Here is a 17,580-nt window from a genome sequence, read left to right on the forward strand (position 1 = left end):
AATTAATATACAAATATATTAATGTATTAAAATTTATAAATTAGTTTTAAAGGCTTATAAATCTTAAAACAATGTATAAATGATAATAAATAATTTAATAATATTTAATGACTTTTAGTGATAAAACCCCTCAACTAAAGATGAATCGTGAAAAAAACCCTCAACTAAAAATCCAGTGAAATAAACCCTCAACTTATAAACCGTTAACATATGTCACCATCCGTCACGGTTTTTTAAACGGAGGGTAACATATGTTAACGGAACTAAAGTTGAGGGTTTATTTCACAGGATTTTTAGTTGAGGGTTTTTTTTACGATTCATCTTTAGTTGAGGGGTTTAATTACTAAAAACCCTAAAAAATATGAAAATATCACAAAGTAGGGCCCATAGATACCGACCATCAACGGGGCCCAAGAAGATTCACACACGAGACTTGAGCTCTCTCTCACTCTCTACCGTTCCTCCCACAGGCTCGAATCACGAAGAGACACGTGGCGTAATCGCACGGATAAAGTGACCCCCTCGTCTTACTTCGATTACACGTGAGAGTGTGTGGAGCGAGTGAAGAAGGGCGACGAGCGAGAGAAACCTCACTCACTCACCTCAAGGATCATCCAACTCCTGAGTTTTTCAGATTTCTTCGCTTCGTGTTTGCTCAACAGGTGAATTGTTTTTGAATTTACATTCAATATCGTTTGGATTCTGCTAGTTTTATAGGTGCTCCCGTTTCGATTTCATGGTTTCTGTTTTTAGAATATAAAACTGAAAATACGCTCTCTTTTGTGTATAATTCTTCTCTTATATGTATATCGAACTTGTTCCCATTAGCTGATGAAGTAACTGCTACTGTCTAAAAAGTTGAAAAAAGAAAGAAAAAAATATTTAAAAGAAGGAAAAGTGTTATTCTTTTCTTAGTATAATTTGTTTGTTTATTTCATCCATCTGTGCAAAGCTTGATCCTTTTTTGTTTTATTTAACCAAATACTTTACTTATCAGATCCGCCAAGCTTTGATTCAATTGTGACTAAAAGAAAGAAAGCATGAGTAACTCCGTGGTTCATCACTTACTTAACCGGGGTTTCACTCGTCCTGTGAGTTTTGAACATCGTAACAAGATCAGCTCGTCTTGCCTTTTGAGGAAGATTGGCAAGTCAAGTCTGGGTACTCAGTTATACGGGAAAGGTCTTCAAAAGACAGGACGGAGGCTGATCACTGAGACAGGAAGACCTGTTTCGTTTGTTACACGAGCTGTGCTTGCAATGGACCCTGCTTCTCAGGTACATCTATTTTGAAAGTATTGGCATTGTTAGAAATGTGATATTTGGTTGCATCTACTCAATCTGTGGTATGCACTTCTGTGTGTAAAAAAAAAACTTTATCTGCTTGTTTGTGACTTGATTTTGTCTCTTGTAAACTAAAGCTAGTAACTGCACTTGTAGTGCTTGTACATTGCTCTCACAAACGAATGCATAAGATGATTATTTTATTGATGTGTTCTGAAAAGTTTCATCTTTCTTACAGACGGTGGAGAAATTTAATCTTGACGGAAACATTGACTTACTGGTAAGTCTATCCTTACACACAATGGATATTATTTTGTTGGTTTCAAATCCATAATATTTCTGCGGTGCATGTAATTCAATAGGTTGAAGTCACTTCTGCAACTGTAAGAGAAGTGAATATCCAGATAGCTCATACAAGTGACTCATTGCTTCTACACTGGGGTGCAATACGTGACAACAATGAGTATGTTCTTTCTCAAATTATGTTAATATGTTTCTTTAAGCTTACTATGACACATTGTTTTGTTAACTTTCTTTCTTATTTTCCGTGTCAGGAATTGGGTTCTACCTTCTCGCTGTCCGGATAGAACTATAAACTACAAGAACAGGGCGCTTAGAACTCCATTTGTGAAAGTGAGTTTTAAATTCATTCCTCGACATACTACTTGTGATGGTATGTTTTCCAGTGTGACTTACGATTTTCAAATGGTGCTTTGGGTTCTCACTCACAGTCAGGTGGCAACTCTTACCTTAAACTAGAGATAGATGATAACGCCATACACGCTATCGAGTTTCTTATAATTGACGAAAGTCGGAACAAATGGTGAGCTTGTTTTCTCTTCTTCTTACTATTTAAAATTAACAGATAGCTACCTAAATTTTAGTGTCGTTTCTCATAATCTTAACATATGCAGGTACAAAAGCAATGGTCAAAATTTTCGTATAAACTTACCCACGGAAAGACACGTGGATCACAATGTTTCTGTTCCTGAGGATCTTGTACAGATCCAAGCATATCTTAGATGGGAGCGTAATGGTAAACAAAACTACAGCCCTGAGAAAGAGAAGGTAAGACGTTGTACCTATAGTCTATACAAGCATATCTCTAAGGATATTTTCTTGGATATCATTTTAAATTCTTCACCTTTTATGTTGTTGTGGATTAACTCAAAATGAATGATGCCATGATGGGTTAAAGTTGGTTTTCACTGGTGGTTCTTGGATCATAGTGGGAAAAAAAATACTTTGTATGGATTATATTACGAAAATAACACTTGAATAAGCTTGAATAATGTCATAAAATATATGTTGTTGCTTTATCTGGTAAACCTGTATAAATCTAGTTGCATTTCTATCAAGTACTCTACATTGGGTGTATATCCATTGTTTTATAGTTAAGCTGAGTAACTAGTCTCTGGTCAATAGGAGGAGTATGAAGCTGCTCGTACGGAGCTACGGGAGGAAATGATGAGAGGTGCTTCAGTGGAAGATCTCCGAGCAAAGCTGTTGAAGAAAGATAACAACACCAGTGACACTCCAAAATCTAAGGGGACTTCATCCAGTGAACAGGAGTCGCAGAAAAAAGTTTCCAAGCAACCGAAGCAAAAACAATATTTTAGCACTGAGAAGATCCAGCGCAAAGGAAGGGACCTGAATACGCTTATATGCAAGCACGTTGCTGATTTTGTTGACCCAAAATCCATATCCTCAACTGAACCACGGGCCTTAACAACTCTCGAGTTATACGCCATAGCAAAGGAGGAACAAGAAACCACTCCAATCTTTAGCAAGAAAACATTCAAGCTTGAAGGCAGCTGGATTTTGGTCAGTTGATAGTATCTATTTTTGCTCTCTTTTCTATTTCTATTTGGTTGAGATAAACATCCGACAAGTATATTCTAATGACAAGTCACTGTTCCCTCTATTTAGGTTCTTGTCACTAAACTTTCCGGAAAGACGAAAATTCATCTGGCAACTGATTTCAAAGAGCCAATAACCCTTCACTGGGCTTTGTCTCAAAATGGTGGAGAGTGGTTGGTAAGTTTTATGTTTAAATTTCTCAAACAAGAGCATACTTTTCACATTGATTGCATTTTTGTTTTGACCTCTTTTGGTCTGAGTTTATGAGTCATTGACACTGCAGGACCCACCTTCAGATATACTGCCACCTAAATCTTTGCCAGTACGTGGCGCTGTTGATACACAACTGACTATTGCCTCAACAGATCTTCCTAGTCCGGTATGACTAGTGGAATCTATTGTACTATAAGCCTAATAGCATTTGGATCTAGAGATTGTATATAAAAACCTCATGTTGACCAAAACTGTAGGTACAAACTTTTGAGCTGGAAATAGAAGGCGAGAGTTACAAAGGCATGCCATTTGTACTCAATGTTGGTGAAAGGTGGATTAAAAATAATGACAGTGACTTTTATGTGGACTTTGCTAAAGAAGAAAAACATGTTCAGAAGGTGTCTCTTCCTTCTTGGTCTTCTTAAAACTCTTTCAATTGGGTCTACTCTCTCCTAGATACTTAAATTTTGATTGTTCATTTGACAGGATCATGGTGATGGAAAAGGTACAGCCAAGAATTTACTGGATAGAATCGCAGATCTGGAAAGCGAGGCCCAGAAGTCTTTCATGCATCGGTCAGTTTTTTCTATTTCTTATTTTCGTGTTTTAGACTTGAAGAAGCTTAACTGGCATTCCTTTTGTTAAATATTTTTCTGCTTCAAGCCCCTTCCAAGCCGGTGACCCAACTTTAGCTGTTTCGTTAGTTTTCTTGGGTCATACAACTCACAGTCGATGGTCCATATACAATGATCGCTAATACAGTGACTGGTCCAAGTTCCACAATTACTAAATTTATACCGTCATTCATAAGTTCTTTTGTGCATGAAGTGATTTGCAACTTCCGGAAAGCACTGACTTTAATGACGGGGTAAATATTAATTTTTGTATTTGTAGATTCAACATTGCAGCAGATCTTGTGGACGAGGCAAAAAATGCTGGTCAGCTGGGCTTTGCAGGGATACTAGTTTGGATGAGGTTTATGGCTACAAGACAGCTTGTGTGGAACAAAAGCTATAATGTTAAGCCAAGGTACAGTTCAAATAATGTGATTCTTATTCTGCCACAGGGGGAAAATTATCATATCTTATGGGAGCCTTTTAATTTGTACATATGCAAATGATGCGTCGTTCAGTAAATTACACAACTCACTACTTTACTGCAGGGAGATAAGCCAAGCGCAGGATAGGCTAACTGGCGGTCTACAGGACGTTTATGCAAGTTATCCAGAGTACAGAGAACTCTTGCGGATGATAATGTCTACTGTTGGTCGAGGCGGTGAAGGAGATGTTGGGCAACGAATCCGAGACGAAATTCTAGTCATCCAGGTTGGGAAACTTCTCTAATGATTTGAAACATGATTAGATAATTTTGTTGGTTATACGATTGAGTGAATTTCTTGTTTGCAGAGCAAAAATAACTGCAAGGGTGGAATGATGGAGCAATGGCATCAGAAGTTGCATAACAACACTAGTCCAGATGATGTTATCATTTGTCAGGTATTTGAACTTTCACCTAATAATATAATGGTTCATGATTCTGTTTCCAGTCTTAAATCTTTCTCTCGACACTTTTCTTTCCGTAGGCTTTGATGGATTATATCAAAAGTGACTTTGACATGAGTGTTTACTGGAAGACTTTGAATGACAATGGCATAACCAAAGAGCGACTCTTAAGTTATGATCGTGCCATACGTTCTGAACCAGGTTTTAGTAGTGAACAAAAAGATGGTCTCCTCCGTGATCTTGGACACTACATGAGGACTTTAAAGGTTGATTCCCCAACTTTCCGTTTGCCGCTTTTTTTACGAATCTAGCTTCACCTTTCTTCTGCAAACTCGGTCTGATTACCTCCTTTTCTTGTTTTTACTAAGGGATATCATGTAACTTCTTTACTTTGTTTAGGCTGTTCATTCCGGGGCGGACCTAGAGTCGGCTATACAAAATTGCATGGGCTACCAAGATGATGTAATGCCATTATACTAAAAAGTTAAAAGTCAATGGTTCTTCTTGGAAAAGGTAACTGATCGTTTTTGTTGTCTTTCAGGCCAGAGGTTTCATGGTCGGGGTGCAGATAAATCCTATATCAGGATTGCCTTCTGGATATCCAGTACCTTTCCTCCCATCTTATTTCAAGAATTTAATACACCGGTCAAATCAGTACAACTTACATTGTGTTGGCACTTCCCTCAACAGGACTTGCTTCGTTTCGTCCTAGAACATGTTGAAGAAAAGAATGTTGAGCCACTTCTTGAGGTGCTATACTTTTCTATCTACTAGGTCGATATTATTTTCACTATTGATTTGACACCTCTTTGGAACACATCGTATACTTACCATGAGAAGGAATATTGATGTAGGGTTTGCTCGAAGCTCGTCAAGAGCTAAGGCCACTTCTGCTGAAGTCTCATGACCGCCTCAAGGATCTATTATTCTTGGACCTGGCTCTCGATTCTACTGTCAGAACAGCTATTGAAAGAGGATATGAGCAACTGAATGATGCTGGACCTGAGGTTAATGGATTCATTACTACTCATGATAAAGGCTTCTTGAACATCATGTGTCAATAGTGTCAGTTTAGATATTCTCCTTTTCTTATGTAGTGCCTTTATATTGCAGAAAATTATGTACTTCATCAGCCTCGTTCTTGAAAATCTTGCCCTTTCGTCAGATGACAATGAAGATCTTATCTACTGCTTGAAGGTGAACATTCAGTGACTCTGCCAAATGCTATAGAACATTATCCATAGACTGGTTTCACCAAGATCTAGCATTTTTGGCTTCATTAACTAGTCTAGTTTACCTTCTTCACTAGTATAGCCATGTTTTATACATAATTTAGACAAGATGCATGATTATGTTATACTGGTTTGCAGGGATGGCAATTTGCTCTCAGCATGTTCAAGAGCAAAAAAGATCACTGGGCTCTGTATGCAAAATCTGTTCTTGACAGAAGCCGACTGGCACTTCAAAGCAAAGCTGAGAGGTACCTTGAAATTTTGCAACCATCAGCTGAGTATCTTGGATCTTGTCTTGGAGTCGAACAGTGGGCTGTAAGCTACTCTTCCTGTATCTGAAACCATCGTCATTTTTCCATCCATTATTTTTTATATTTCCCTGAAACATGAGATGCTTATAATAATCCTTTTAACCACTTTTACCAGATTAGCATATTTACTGAAGAGATCATTCGAGCTGGATCTGCTGCAGCACTGTCGTCACTGGTTAACCGACTTGACCCAGTTCTTAGGCAGACTGCCAACTTGGGAAGGTTAGATGGGCAAACAATTATCTTAACTGGTTAATATGATTCTGTAGCAAGTTGCATCTAATGTTTTTTCGCTTTCTCTTGATCAGTTGGCAGGTTATAAGTCCAGTAGAGGTCGTTGGATATGTCATTGTTGTGGATGAATTGCTCACTGTACAGAATAAAACCTACGACAGACCTACGATTATCGTTGCAAACAGAGTGAGAGGAGAGGAGGAAATTCCTGATGGTGCTGTTGCAGTACTGACACCTGACATGCCGGATGTACTATCTCATGTTTCTGTTCGAGCAAGAAATGGAAAGGTAATATAAACTGTCACCATGATGCCAAACGGTTATTGATTCTTGTGGTCTGTTCATTCAACTTTGTTTGGGTTTTCACTTGCAGATCTGCTTTGCGACATGTTTTGATTCTGGCATCTTATCTGATCTCCAAGCAATGGATGGAAAATTGTTGAGCCTAAAACCAACCTCTGCAGATGTGGTCTATAGGTGATTATACTTGTTTGTTTGTTTGGGGATAAAACTGTGTTCTTACTTATTGTTTCGTCTTACTCAGCGAGGTAAACGATAGTGAACTTTCGAATATAAGTTCGGACAACTTAGAAGATGCCCCTCCAAGCATTTCTTTAGTCAAGAAGCAGTTTGTGGGTAGATATGCTATATCGTCTGAGGAGTTCACGAATGACTTGGTTAGTGTCTCTTTTCGTAACTTTTTATCATACAACATAATACTTACACTTTGTGTTTGCATTTGCTCATGTCGGATAACTGACTTCACGGGTGTGGGTAATCAAACACCCCATTATCTTTTTCTAGGTTGGTGCTAAATCAAGAAATATTGGATATCTGAAAGGGAAAGTTCCTTCTTGGGTTGGTATCCCAACTTCAGTTGCGCTGCCTTTTGGTGTTTTTGAAAAGGTTATCTCGGAAAAGGCGAATCAGGTACGATAACATACTCTCTTAACTAGTGTTCGGGTTTAACAAAATATGAAGACAATTAGTTGATTTTTGGCCACTTGTATAGTTTATTTGTTCGTTACTGGTGGTCTTCATCTGGAGATATTTAAAGTAGAGATAACTCCAATGCTTCTTAGGATTTGAAACCAAGGTGCCTTAGTGTCCATGACTAATGACACTATCATGGAGTTGTTGCTGTCTAAACCAATATATCTGAAGACTCTGTTTTATTCATGATTGCCTTCACCCAAACTCACTTCCCACTCACTCTCTCTCTTTCCCTCTGGATGTGGCAGGCGGTGAGTGAGAAATTGCAAGTATTGAAGAAAAGTCTTGATGAGGGAGACCAAGACGCTCTCGGAGAAATCCGTAAGACAGTGTTGGGACTAGTTGCACCCCCAGAACTGGTATGTCATTTTGCTTCTTTTTTGTTTGGTTTGAACCTTGTGACGCAATCATCTATTATTTAGCCACTTCCTTTGCGTGCCTCTGTAATGGTTTTGGTGCCTACTGCCTAGGTTGAAGAATTGAAAAGCACCATGAAAAGCTCCGATATGCCATGGCCGGGTGATGAAGGCGAACAGAGATGGGAGCAAGCTTGGGCAGCCATTAAAAAGGTCAAATCTTGGTGCAACTTACATTGACGCTTAACTTGAATATGTCAAATCTCACTAAACGGCTAATTAAAACCGCAGGTTTGGGCTTCAAAATGGAACGAAAGAGCGTATTTCAGCACGAAGAAAGTGAAACTGGATCATGACTATCTCTGCATGGCTGTTTTGGTACAAGAAGTCATCAATGCGGACTACGCGTTCGTCATTCACACAACCAACCCTTCTTCTGGAGACTCATCAGAGATTTACGCCGAGGTAAATTATCTTTACTTCTCCGTCCATCCCAACTCTTAACAACGTATGAACCGGTGAATCTTTTAACTGCACCTGACATGTTCTTTCTATTTTTGGTTTCAGGTTGTCAAAGGCCTAGGTGAAACTCTTGTAGGAGCATATCCTGGCCGGTCTCTGAGCTTCATAACCAAGAAAAACAACCTCGATTCGCCACTGGTACTAAAAGCTAACCCCTAGTGTGTGTTTTTTATGTTTAAAACCTTTAAATAGGATGTTATCAAAACCGATTGGGCTATTTATTGTTCAGGTGTTAGGTTACCCAAGCAAACCGATTGGGCTGTTCATAAGACGTTCAATCATCTTCAGGTCTGATTCTAACGGAGAGGATCTCGAAGGTTATGCAGGTGCAGGTCTCTACGACAGGTAACATAAACAAAACTCAAAACCTCTGGTCACTTTCTTGCGGAACAATGAAACTTTCTCCTTTTTGTTTGGCAGTGTACCAATGGATGAGGAAGACAAAGTTGTGCTCGATTACACAACTGATCCTCTGATCACGGACGAGAGCTTCCAGAAAAAGATCCTCTCAGACATTGCACGCGCAGGAGATGCCATTGAGAAGCTGTATGGAACTGCACAAGACATTGAAGGGGTAATCAGAGACGGGAAGCTCTATGTCGTCCAGACACGACCACAAGTGTGATCAAATACTCCGACCACTTCACAGTGTATACGATCACGTTCTTTGTCCAGTGAACTTCTTATTTGCTCTATAAGCAAAGAGTATAAAGCATAAGCATATAGATCAAAATGTGTAGTACAAAATAACATCATATCGCATTACCATTAAAATGTAACATATATTGGAGTTGAAAGATTATTCAGCTTTTGCTTTCTCGTGGTTTCTTCAGAGTAACTGAAACTGCTTGCCGTTTCAGTGGTTGAGCAAGAGACTACGTGAAGTTTACTTTTATGGTTTAGTGACTGAAAGGTGTCATTACAATTCTAATTAACTTAACTTAAGCAAGTTATAGACTATAGTCTCTAAGGTCAAACTAACAACAACAAAAACTTTATTTTTATCATTAAGATAACATTATTTGGCAACGTCCACGAAATAAGATGGAACTGAAGTTACACTATTCTTTCTGTTTCTAAGTTAAGTTAGCTGCCAAATGATAACCACCGGCCTCTTTGACTTTTCTGTTTTCTTCTCTATTTCTACTTTTATTTTTGGTTTCTACTAATTTAATGTCTTTGTATTGGAATCTCACGAGTGGGTTTCTCTGAACCCAACCACCATCTCATCCTCAGTAGTTCAGTTATTACTTATTAGAAATGTATATCCACAGTTAAAGCACAGAAATCAAAATGTGTGCACTTAAATAGAAACCACAATAATATGTAGAGATCACACCACCGGTTTGACCAATGATCCCAAGTATTGCAATAACGTCATCCGCTTGTGTAAGAATCACACACACACACAGATATAGAATTCATGTTTTCAACAAATAAAATCTTGGTTAAGATAGGGTGTCAAATCTCAATCAATGAAAATTATGGTATTCACGATAAGTACTAGTATGAGGTAATGATCTAGCTAGGCTAACTAATGAGTTGGTTTTGAATTTTACGCAAAACAAAATGAAGGATTAGTATAAATTATCGTATTCAATGCTTAATTAACAAGTTTAAGCTTTTTTTCTTCATCTTTTAAGAACCCACTCTAATAGTGGAACTGTGGAAGAATCTTCAATCTATAACTTGGTACATTTAACAGATTTTATATCTAATAATATAGTTTAGGAGTATAAATCTCATCAAGTTATATAGCGTGTAGTAGATTCCGTATAACAGTTCTTAAGGTTTATGCGAAACAAGTATCAAAGTTATGGTTGCCATGCTATATCGAATCTTATTATCATGTCCATGATTTGAACATCATGCATGTCTTCTAATTTCTTCCCTTCGAGAATATCTTGCATGTGTATTGTTCGTTGAGTAAATTTATGTACTACACCCATTAATTGCGGGTAGTAATTATTTTCATCAATGCTAGACATCAATTAAGATTAATTATCAAATGGACAAAAAGTACTACAGAAATATGAAGCACATAACTATGTACGTATAATATTATACTACATATTACTATATTAGTATACCACCGTACGTACGTATTCTTATTATTTTATTATATATAACAATAAATTAGTTACAAACTGAGAAATAAGTAATGATAATTGGTGAGAAATTGGGAATATATTAAGGGTGGCATGCATGGATGGGTCCCCAACATACGCACTCGAGCATGCATTGCTAATACCCAGCCGCGCGTGCCAACTAATAACTGTTTTATTGTATAGAATATGTTGATGCTGTTTAACTTTGTTTCTACAACGGTTACTAATTACAATAAACTAGGTTACGTGACTTCAAATGTACTGAGCAACGTATCCTTGCTTAAATTGCTACAACAACGCCATTAATTACGCTAACCAACAAATTCTTTTGTCAAACTAGAAATCGAGTATTCCAATTTCTAAATGCTTTTTGTTATGTCGTTTAACTAAGAAATCGATTCATTAATGCTAGCAGAAATAATAGTTTGGAAAGAGTTTAGACTAAAAACCATTAAAAATTCCCATATTTATTTAATAAGTAGTACAGATTAACTTTCTTATGATGTATTTTGTTGGAAAATAAAAATACTCAAATGTAGCTTTCATTAGAAGATTATATTTATAGCTTTTTAAACTTTGGTTGAGAATTTTTTAACTTAATTAAGCTCACGTCTTATATTCTAAATATGACATATTGACTAAATAGTCATTTTCAATAACAAGACGTCAAATAACTTTTTTTATTGAAAGACGTCTTTTTAATGATTTGCAACTTATTATAAAAATAAATTATATGTGAGTTCTTCCACATATAAATTAATGATTTGCAACTAACTACTAACTAGGTCACTTAATTTCATATTATCCATAGCATCATTTTAGTAAAATGGTTAATAACTTATAAATTAAGTTTATTGTCACACCAAAAAAAATTAAGTTTATTGTCCTCGAAATATATACTAATAGTATGAGGAGATGGTAGCTGACAGAAGGAACATATAGGGAAAAGAGAAAATTGAAAAAGATAACTTCAAGAAGCAACAATAAAATAATATTTATAATTGTAACTTCCTCTATTTGTCTCTATAAAGTTAAGAAAAATGTTTTCTTAGAATAAAAAGAGAACACTAACTAACAGAAAGTAAAACAAGAAGAAGAATACATAATTTTGACTGTCATTATCATAAGGAACATAGCAAACGCAAGACTTCCCTTTATTTTTGGCTACATAAAACATACAACGTTTCAGGCTTTGTATTGCTGCTTGGGAACACTTCCTCTCCAGTCTCCCCAACAGTTTTCTCTTTTGACCAACTTATATTATATTTATTTGATTTTTTTTTTGAAACTAATATATTTATTTGATTTTACTTAGCTGTATATTTTCATTTTCAGTGTTGAGACTATTAACATAATAACATATTATATTGTATATTTTTGTAGAGTGATAATGTATTTTCTTTTAATTATATTTTTAAGAATACAATGGAGACACATACAAAAGAGCACCATCCTAAGATCGAAACTTATAAGGTTCAAGGTCTAATATTAGAGTATGGTCCATCTTTACACTTATTATTTTACCTGTCATGAAATTGACATCTTAACATATCTTAAGGGTAGAAAAGAAAAAGCTTTTAAGATAGAGTGAATCACATATATAAAATAAATTGAATTGTACTGAAAAAACATTATTATTCGAAAGCTCTCTCTCATTAATCAACGCATGAGACATTCAGACAAAAAAAATTGTATCCTCAGTGTCGGCTAAACAGTATTTGTAGCAAGCTGATTCTAGTTGATTTTAAGGAGGAAGTGTGCATACTCATTTTATTCAGCCATGAGAAAAAGAAAAAAAAGCATCGTAGTTAGATTTTGTTTTAGTCACTTTATCTCGTCACTTTACGTCAGTGGGCTTTTATGATTTTGTCATTTTTATTGGTTCCTTAATATTTTTTGGAGAATAAAGAAAACAAAGGCATGAATGATTTCATCACTACCCAAAGTATTTATATCTCCAACACATATAAACATTTAGACTATTACTTTGAGACACCACAATTCCATAAACCCCTTTTAATACTCTCTCTCTCTCTCCTCACTTTCTCGCTCTAACTCTTTCTTTATTGACATAAGACCCCCCCAAGAAGACAACGAGAGTGTTCTTGATCCTTTATTTGAGTTTGAAATGAAGAAATTTATCTTCAAATAGCTTTGGAAATGGTGAGAGCTTGAGAAGATTATAAAATTCATTTGTTTTTGTCTTCTTTCGTGCACTCTCTCAATTCTTTTATATCAAGAAAACGTTTTGGGGTTTTTGATGGGAGGAGAGTTCGTGTTGAGGAAACCCAGAAACGGCATTAAATGCCGTCGTTTCGACCGATGCAATACAATGAGACAAACAGAAACAGAGTTGTTCTCAGAAGAAACAAGAGAAAGAAGACGAGGAAGAAGAAGAATAAACGGAAGCTTCTTCTTAGAAATGATCATTTTCTTTCGTCCTTCCTTCTCCAACTTTCTCTTCCTCTCTCTTTTTATCTTGTCTTCATCTTCTTCCTCTGTCTTGACGACGGAAACAGAGTATCTCTCGCCGAGAAACCAAACTCTCCGGCCACTCGAGGAGCTTAACAAGCTCAAAGCCATTAATCAACATCTCAGCAAGATCAATAAACCCTCCGTCAAGACAATTCATGTAAGTGAGATAATCTTCTTTTTTGCTCTTCTTTAGAAGTTAAAAACACTCTCTTTACTCTGTTTTATTGCTCTGCTTTAGAAGTTAAAAACACTCTCTTTACTCTGTTTTTTTTCTCTGCTTTAGAAGTTAAAAATACTCTTTACTCTGTTTCAAGAACCCACTCTGTTTCTGCTTCTCTGTTCCTGTTTTTCTTGACAATCTTATTCTTCTTCTTCCTGATTCATGGTCCCCTTATTGTTGCAGAGCTCTGATGGTGACATCATAGACTGTGTTTTATCACATCAGCAACCAGCATTTGATCATCCCAGATTAAGAGGCCAGAAGCCACTGGTACAAATTACTTATGCTTAATCTTAATGATACTGTTACTAGAGCCGTCAATGATAAACTAATTAATATGTGAGATCAATTATTGAAGGATCCCCCTGAGAGGCCAAGTGGGCATAATAGCAGAGGATTGAGACCAAAGAGCTTCCAGTTATGGAGAATGGAAGGAGAAACATGTCCTGAAGGAACAGTCCCTATCAGAAGAACAAAACAAGAAGACATTCTCAGAGCAAACTCTGTTTCTGCCTTTGGCAAGAAACTCAGACATTTCAGAAGAGACACCAGCAGCAATGGCCATGAAGTAAGATTTTCTCCTCTTTTTTTTTCTCTTTGGTTTTTGGTCTTTTTTAAACATTACATCACTAACAAAAAGAAAATTAAAGAACTTTCTTTAGTCACTGTGGATTTAGTTTGAAAATACAAATGACACAAGCATAAGCATATATATCTTTATATTTTTTTCTCTAATAAGTTAAACTTCGATAGATCTTTGGTCCATCAGCTATAATTATTAGCAAAGTCTAAAGATAAAATAAATTCAAAATTCAAAATCTAACATTTCCAAATTATAAGATTTTGAAATCGATGGAATTTAAATGTTTACTATCTTTAGATGAGAAGACGAAGTGGTCAAAGAAATTTGCAAGTGTTTTCAATTTCATTCTTTTGTTTATTCTTCAAAAATTCATCTTTGAGAATTATAGAAAAGGAAAAGATAGACAAGCTTGTCGGTAGAAAACAACCAAAAAAGAGAGTATTGTGTTACACTACCAAGGTGTTCAAACAAAAAGTGTTACACTACCAAATAAACCTCCTTTTGATTAATGATTTATCTTCTTCTACATTCTGTCAGTAAAATACCTTTTCAAAATAATATCATTAAATATAGCGTCCCTTAGTATAAAATAAATCCTTAGTTTCTAGATTTGGAAAACACAAACTCTCACGAAATTAAAGCTCTGCCACGTTTCTACTATATCCATTTTATTTTCATGACATAAGCTGCATAACCAGGAAAAATAATACTCTTATCTACTTAATACGCAGAACAAGTATTAGCATTATGAAAGCCCTTTTACAAAAAAAAAAGTATTAGCATTGAAAAAAAATTAGCAACACCATGTAATAATTGTTGATTAGTGGTAATTAACTACTTGGTTTGGTTATAGCACGCGGTAGGATACGTGAGTGGAGAGAAATACTTTGGAGCAAAAGCAAGCATAAATGTATGGGCTCCACAGGTCCAGAACCAATACGAGTTTAGCTTATCTCAGATTTGGATTATCTCTGGTTCTTTCGGTAATGATCTCAACACCATTGAAGCTGGCTGGCAGGTGATTTTTCTTGTTTTTATATGTTTTCTTGCTGCTTAAACTTTCACTAATATAGTAGACCAATAGGTTAAAATTTAAAATTTACCAATTGTTATATACTTTTTATACAAAAGTTATGCATTAGGTGGTATAAATTACTAATTATGCAAAATTTATCTGCCATTAGGTGAGTCCGGAGCTCTATGGTGATAATTACCCAAGATTCTTTACTTACTGGACTGTAAGTAATACAACGCCAAGCAAGTGTGCCTTTGTATTGTATAAGTTTAAGTCTATAACTAATATGCTCTTATGTTTTTGGAGATAGAACGATGCATATCAAGCAACAGGCTGCTACAATCTATTGTGTTCCGGTTTTGTCCAAACCAATAATCAAATTGCCATTGGAGCTGCAATCTCTCCCTCATCTTCATTCAAGGGTGGACAGTTCGATATTACTCTCCTAATTTGGAAGGTACAATTCGAATATATAATATAGTTTACATATAAATATATTCTCTTATAACCACACTACTGCTTTTACTACAATATTCATTCAACCTTTGAAAATTTAGGGTGCAGAAAAAATCAATCTATTGCTTGCCTTTAATAAGAAGATGCTCTTTCCTTTCTCTTTTTATTATTTTCTTTAGAAAAAGGGAAGTATACTTGAGTATCATACCACTTATTACAGACACTCTTTACTTTTCTTCCAAGTTATTCCTTTTCAGTTCTTTGATACATTTGTCCCCAAATAGTTCAACATACCAACTCTCAAAGCAATGCTATGAGCGTGGCTCATGAGTTACAAAAACTATAGTACTATTTTTTTTTCCTAGCCTCACATGGATCATAATTAAAGGTATACATTTTTCATATTAGTTTTTTAGAGGACTACACGCAGATTAAACATTTTATTCTTCAATGTGGGGTGCATTATTCATGTAAAGTGATAATATTTGATAAAAAATTGACTATAAATATTATTTAATATTCAGAGTTAATAATTAAATACTATTATTCAGCAATAGCTAATGCATCCTGATTTAAGCATTTAGATATGTCTTTTCAGGTTTTCATGCAAAATAGATTAAGTGAATTTTGAAAACAGAGGATTTATACGTGTTTAATTGTTAAAACTAAAATTAATGTTCAGGATCCGAAGCATGGAAACTGGTGGCTGGAGTTCGGGTCGGGTATTCTAGTTGGGTATTGGCCATCTTTCTTGTTTACACACCTGAGGGAGCATGCGAGCATGGTCCAATACGGTGGTGAAGTTGTAAATTCAAGCCCATTTGGGGCCCACACTTCTACACAGATGGGGAGTGGACATTTTGCTGAGGACGGGTTCACAAAAGCTTCTTATTTCAGAAACATCCAAGTAGTTGATTGGGATAACAATTTGGTCCCTTCTCCAAACCTTCGAGTACTCGCAGACCATCCAAATTGTTATGATATTCAAGGTGGATCTAATAAGGCTTGGGGTAATTATTTTTATTATGGCGGACCTGGCAAAAATCCTAAATGTCCTTAAGAATATAAATGTAATTAGAAATTTAGGGATTTTTATTTATTGAGAAAAAGAGAGAAAATTCATGGTGTTTTAGGTGATATCTATATGGTTATAAGTAAATGTTGTTTTCATCATCTATAATTGTGATTATGGTTCATTGTTGTGTTCCAAGGCATAGTGGAGCTTTTAAAGTCACACTTGCATACTAAAAATAAGATTCTTTTTTTTTTGCACCAATAGAAACATAAACACAAAAATTACAGGACTAACAACCACGATTAAATAAAAACCTCTAAGAGCATAGATCTCGTGGACTAAACAAAAATTGAAAACTTTTAATATCAGAAAACAAAGCGTCTAAGGACTCATTTCACATTAAGCATACTCAACCATTATCAACAACCCCAATTTTTTTAATAGAGTATTTCTTAGAAATCCTTGAGGAGTCATCATTAAATTATATTTCAAAATTTATAGCCATATTTGAATATATTTATTTTAATGATGATTTATGAGTTATTCTCATATTCTAAAAAAAATTTCCAAAAATATAATTTGACATTAAATGTAATATATGAGTTATTACCATATTTTATAAAGTTTACCAAAAATATAAATTAACATTAAATACAATTGTCCATGTCATATTAAGCTATCAGACATGTCATCAATTTTAGTAGCCAATCATATTTGTTTTGTGAAATTGATTGTTGAAATGACATGTGGCAAAATCAATTTGCAAATATAGTTTAGGGGATATATAGTTTAACGCAAAACCAAATTTGCTGCCGCTCTAATATGATCTCTTGTTTTAGCTGTTATTTATTGTGATCAAAAATTTTTTATCGCTACAAATATTTTAGATGCAATTCATATATTACATCTCAACCCACCCCAAAGAAATTACTTATGGTTGTCGATATATTGAAATAACATTCTTGTTCATTAATTTTTATACAGGTACCCTTCTTAAAAATTCGTATTTAAATAACAAATATATAAATGATAAATAAGAAATGTCGAATAAACAGGATTTAAATTCGTATTAAATACAAGTTTTAGTTTCGGATGACTGGATTATATGATTAAATAGGATAAGGTTACTTACATCAAAGCAGAAAGATACAGTTTGGTACTATCACGAACCAATCTTCCAGCGCCGATCCAGCGTGCTTCGC

The 17,580-nt window shown here is 35.3% G+C and overlaps 2 protein-coding genes across 2 annotated transcripts; both read left to right on the top strand.

Annotated features, from left to right (window-relative positions):
- Positions 1-399: 399 nt before the first annotated feature.
- On the top strand, positions 400-9,317 carry LOC106420118 (alpha-glucan water dikinase 1, chloroplastic). The gene is made up of 33 exons (XM_013860956.3): positions 400-662; positions 998-1,277; positions 1,522-1,563; positions 1,646-1,746; positions 1,838-1,916; positions 2,015-2,106; positions 2,198-2,351; positions 2,709-3,107; positions 3,213-3,320; positions 3,427-3,522; positions 3,614-3,754; positions 3,843-3,931; positions 4,251-4,385; positions 4,519-4,681; positions 4,763-4,852; positions 4,939-5,124; positions 5,258-5,320; positions 5,400-5,462; positions 5,549-5,608; positions 5,713-5,865; positions 5,972-6,055; positions 6,229-6,405; positions 6,517-6,623; positions 6,710-6,923; positions 7,009-7,112; positions 7,180-7,312; positions 7,440-7,565; positions 7,877-7,987; positions 8,099-8,197; positions 8,276-8,449; positions 8,552-8,644; positions 8,736-8,851; positions 8,927-9,317. The coding sequence occupies exons 2-33, from the start codon at positions 1,041-1,043 to the stop codon at positions 9,129-9,131; spliced, it is 4,194 nt and encodes a 1,397-aa protein (XP_013716410.2). The 5' UTR covers positions 400-662; positions 998-1,040; the 3' UTR covers positions 9,132-9,317.
- Positions 9,318-12,603: 3,286 nt separating this feature from the next.
- On the top strand, positions 12,604-16,577 carry BNAANNG17520D. The gene is made up of 7 exons (XM_013860740.3): positions 12,604-13,246; positions 13,493-13,579; positions 13,668-13,877; positions 14,746-14,910; positions 15,077-15,130; positions 15,218-15,364; positions 16,046-16,577. The coding sequence occupies exons 1-7, from the start codon at positions 12,875-12,877 to the stop codon at positions 16,421-16,423; spliced, it is 1,413 nt and encodes a 470-aa protein (XP_013716194.2). The 5' UTR covers positions 12,604-12,874; the 3' UTR covers positions 16,424-16,577.
- Positions 16,578-17,580: the final 1,003 nt, after the last annotated feature.

The sequence above is a fragment of the Brassica napus genome, chromosome A9 (genome assembly GCF_020379485.1).
Source record: "Brassica napus cultivar Da-Ae chromosome A9, Da-Ae, whole genome shotgun sequence".
Classification (NCBI taxonomy): Eukaryota; Viridiplantae; Streptophyta; class Magnoliopsida; order Brassicales; family Brassicaceae; genus Brassica; species Brassica napus.

Bases quoted from the DNA above. Each gene is read 5' to 3' on its own strand.
- BNAANNG17520D (XM_013860740.3), top strand. From the start codon at position 12,875: ATGGGAGGAGAGTTCGTGTTGAGGAAACCCAGAAACGGCATTAAATGC. The intron at 13,247-13,492 runs GTAAGTGAGATA...TTATTGTTGCAG, and splicing joins CCTCCGTCAAGACAATTCAT to AGCTCTGATGGTGACATCAT. The intron at 15,131-15,217 runs GTAAGTAATACA...TTTTGGAGATAG, and splicing joins GATTCTTTACTTACTGGACT to AACGATGCATATCAAGCAAC.
- LOC106420118 (XM_013860956.3), top strand. From the start codon at position 1,041: ATGAGTAACTCCGTGGTTCATCACTTACTTAACCGGGGTTTCACTCGT. The intron at 3,523-3,613 runs GTATGACTAGTG...CCAAAACTGTAG, and splicing joins CAACAGATCTTCCTAGTCCG to GTACAAACTTTTGAGCTGGA. The intron at 6,924-7,008 runs GTAATATAAACT...TTTCACTTGCAG, and splicing joins TTCGAGCAAGAAATGGAAAG to ATCTGCTTTGCGACATGTTT.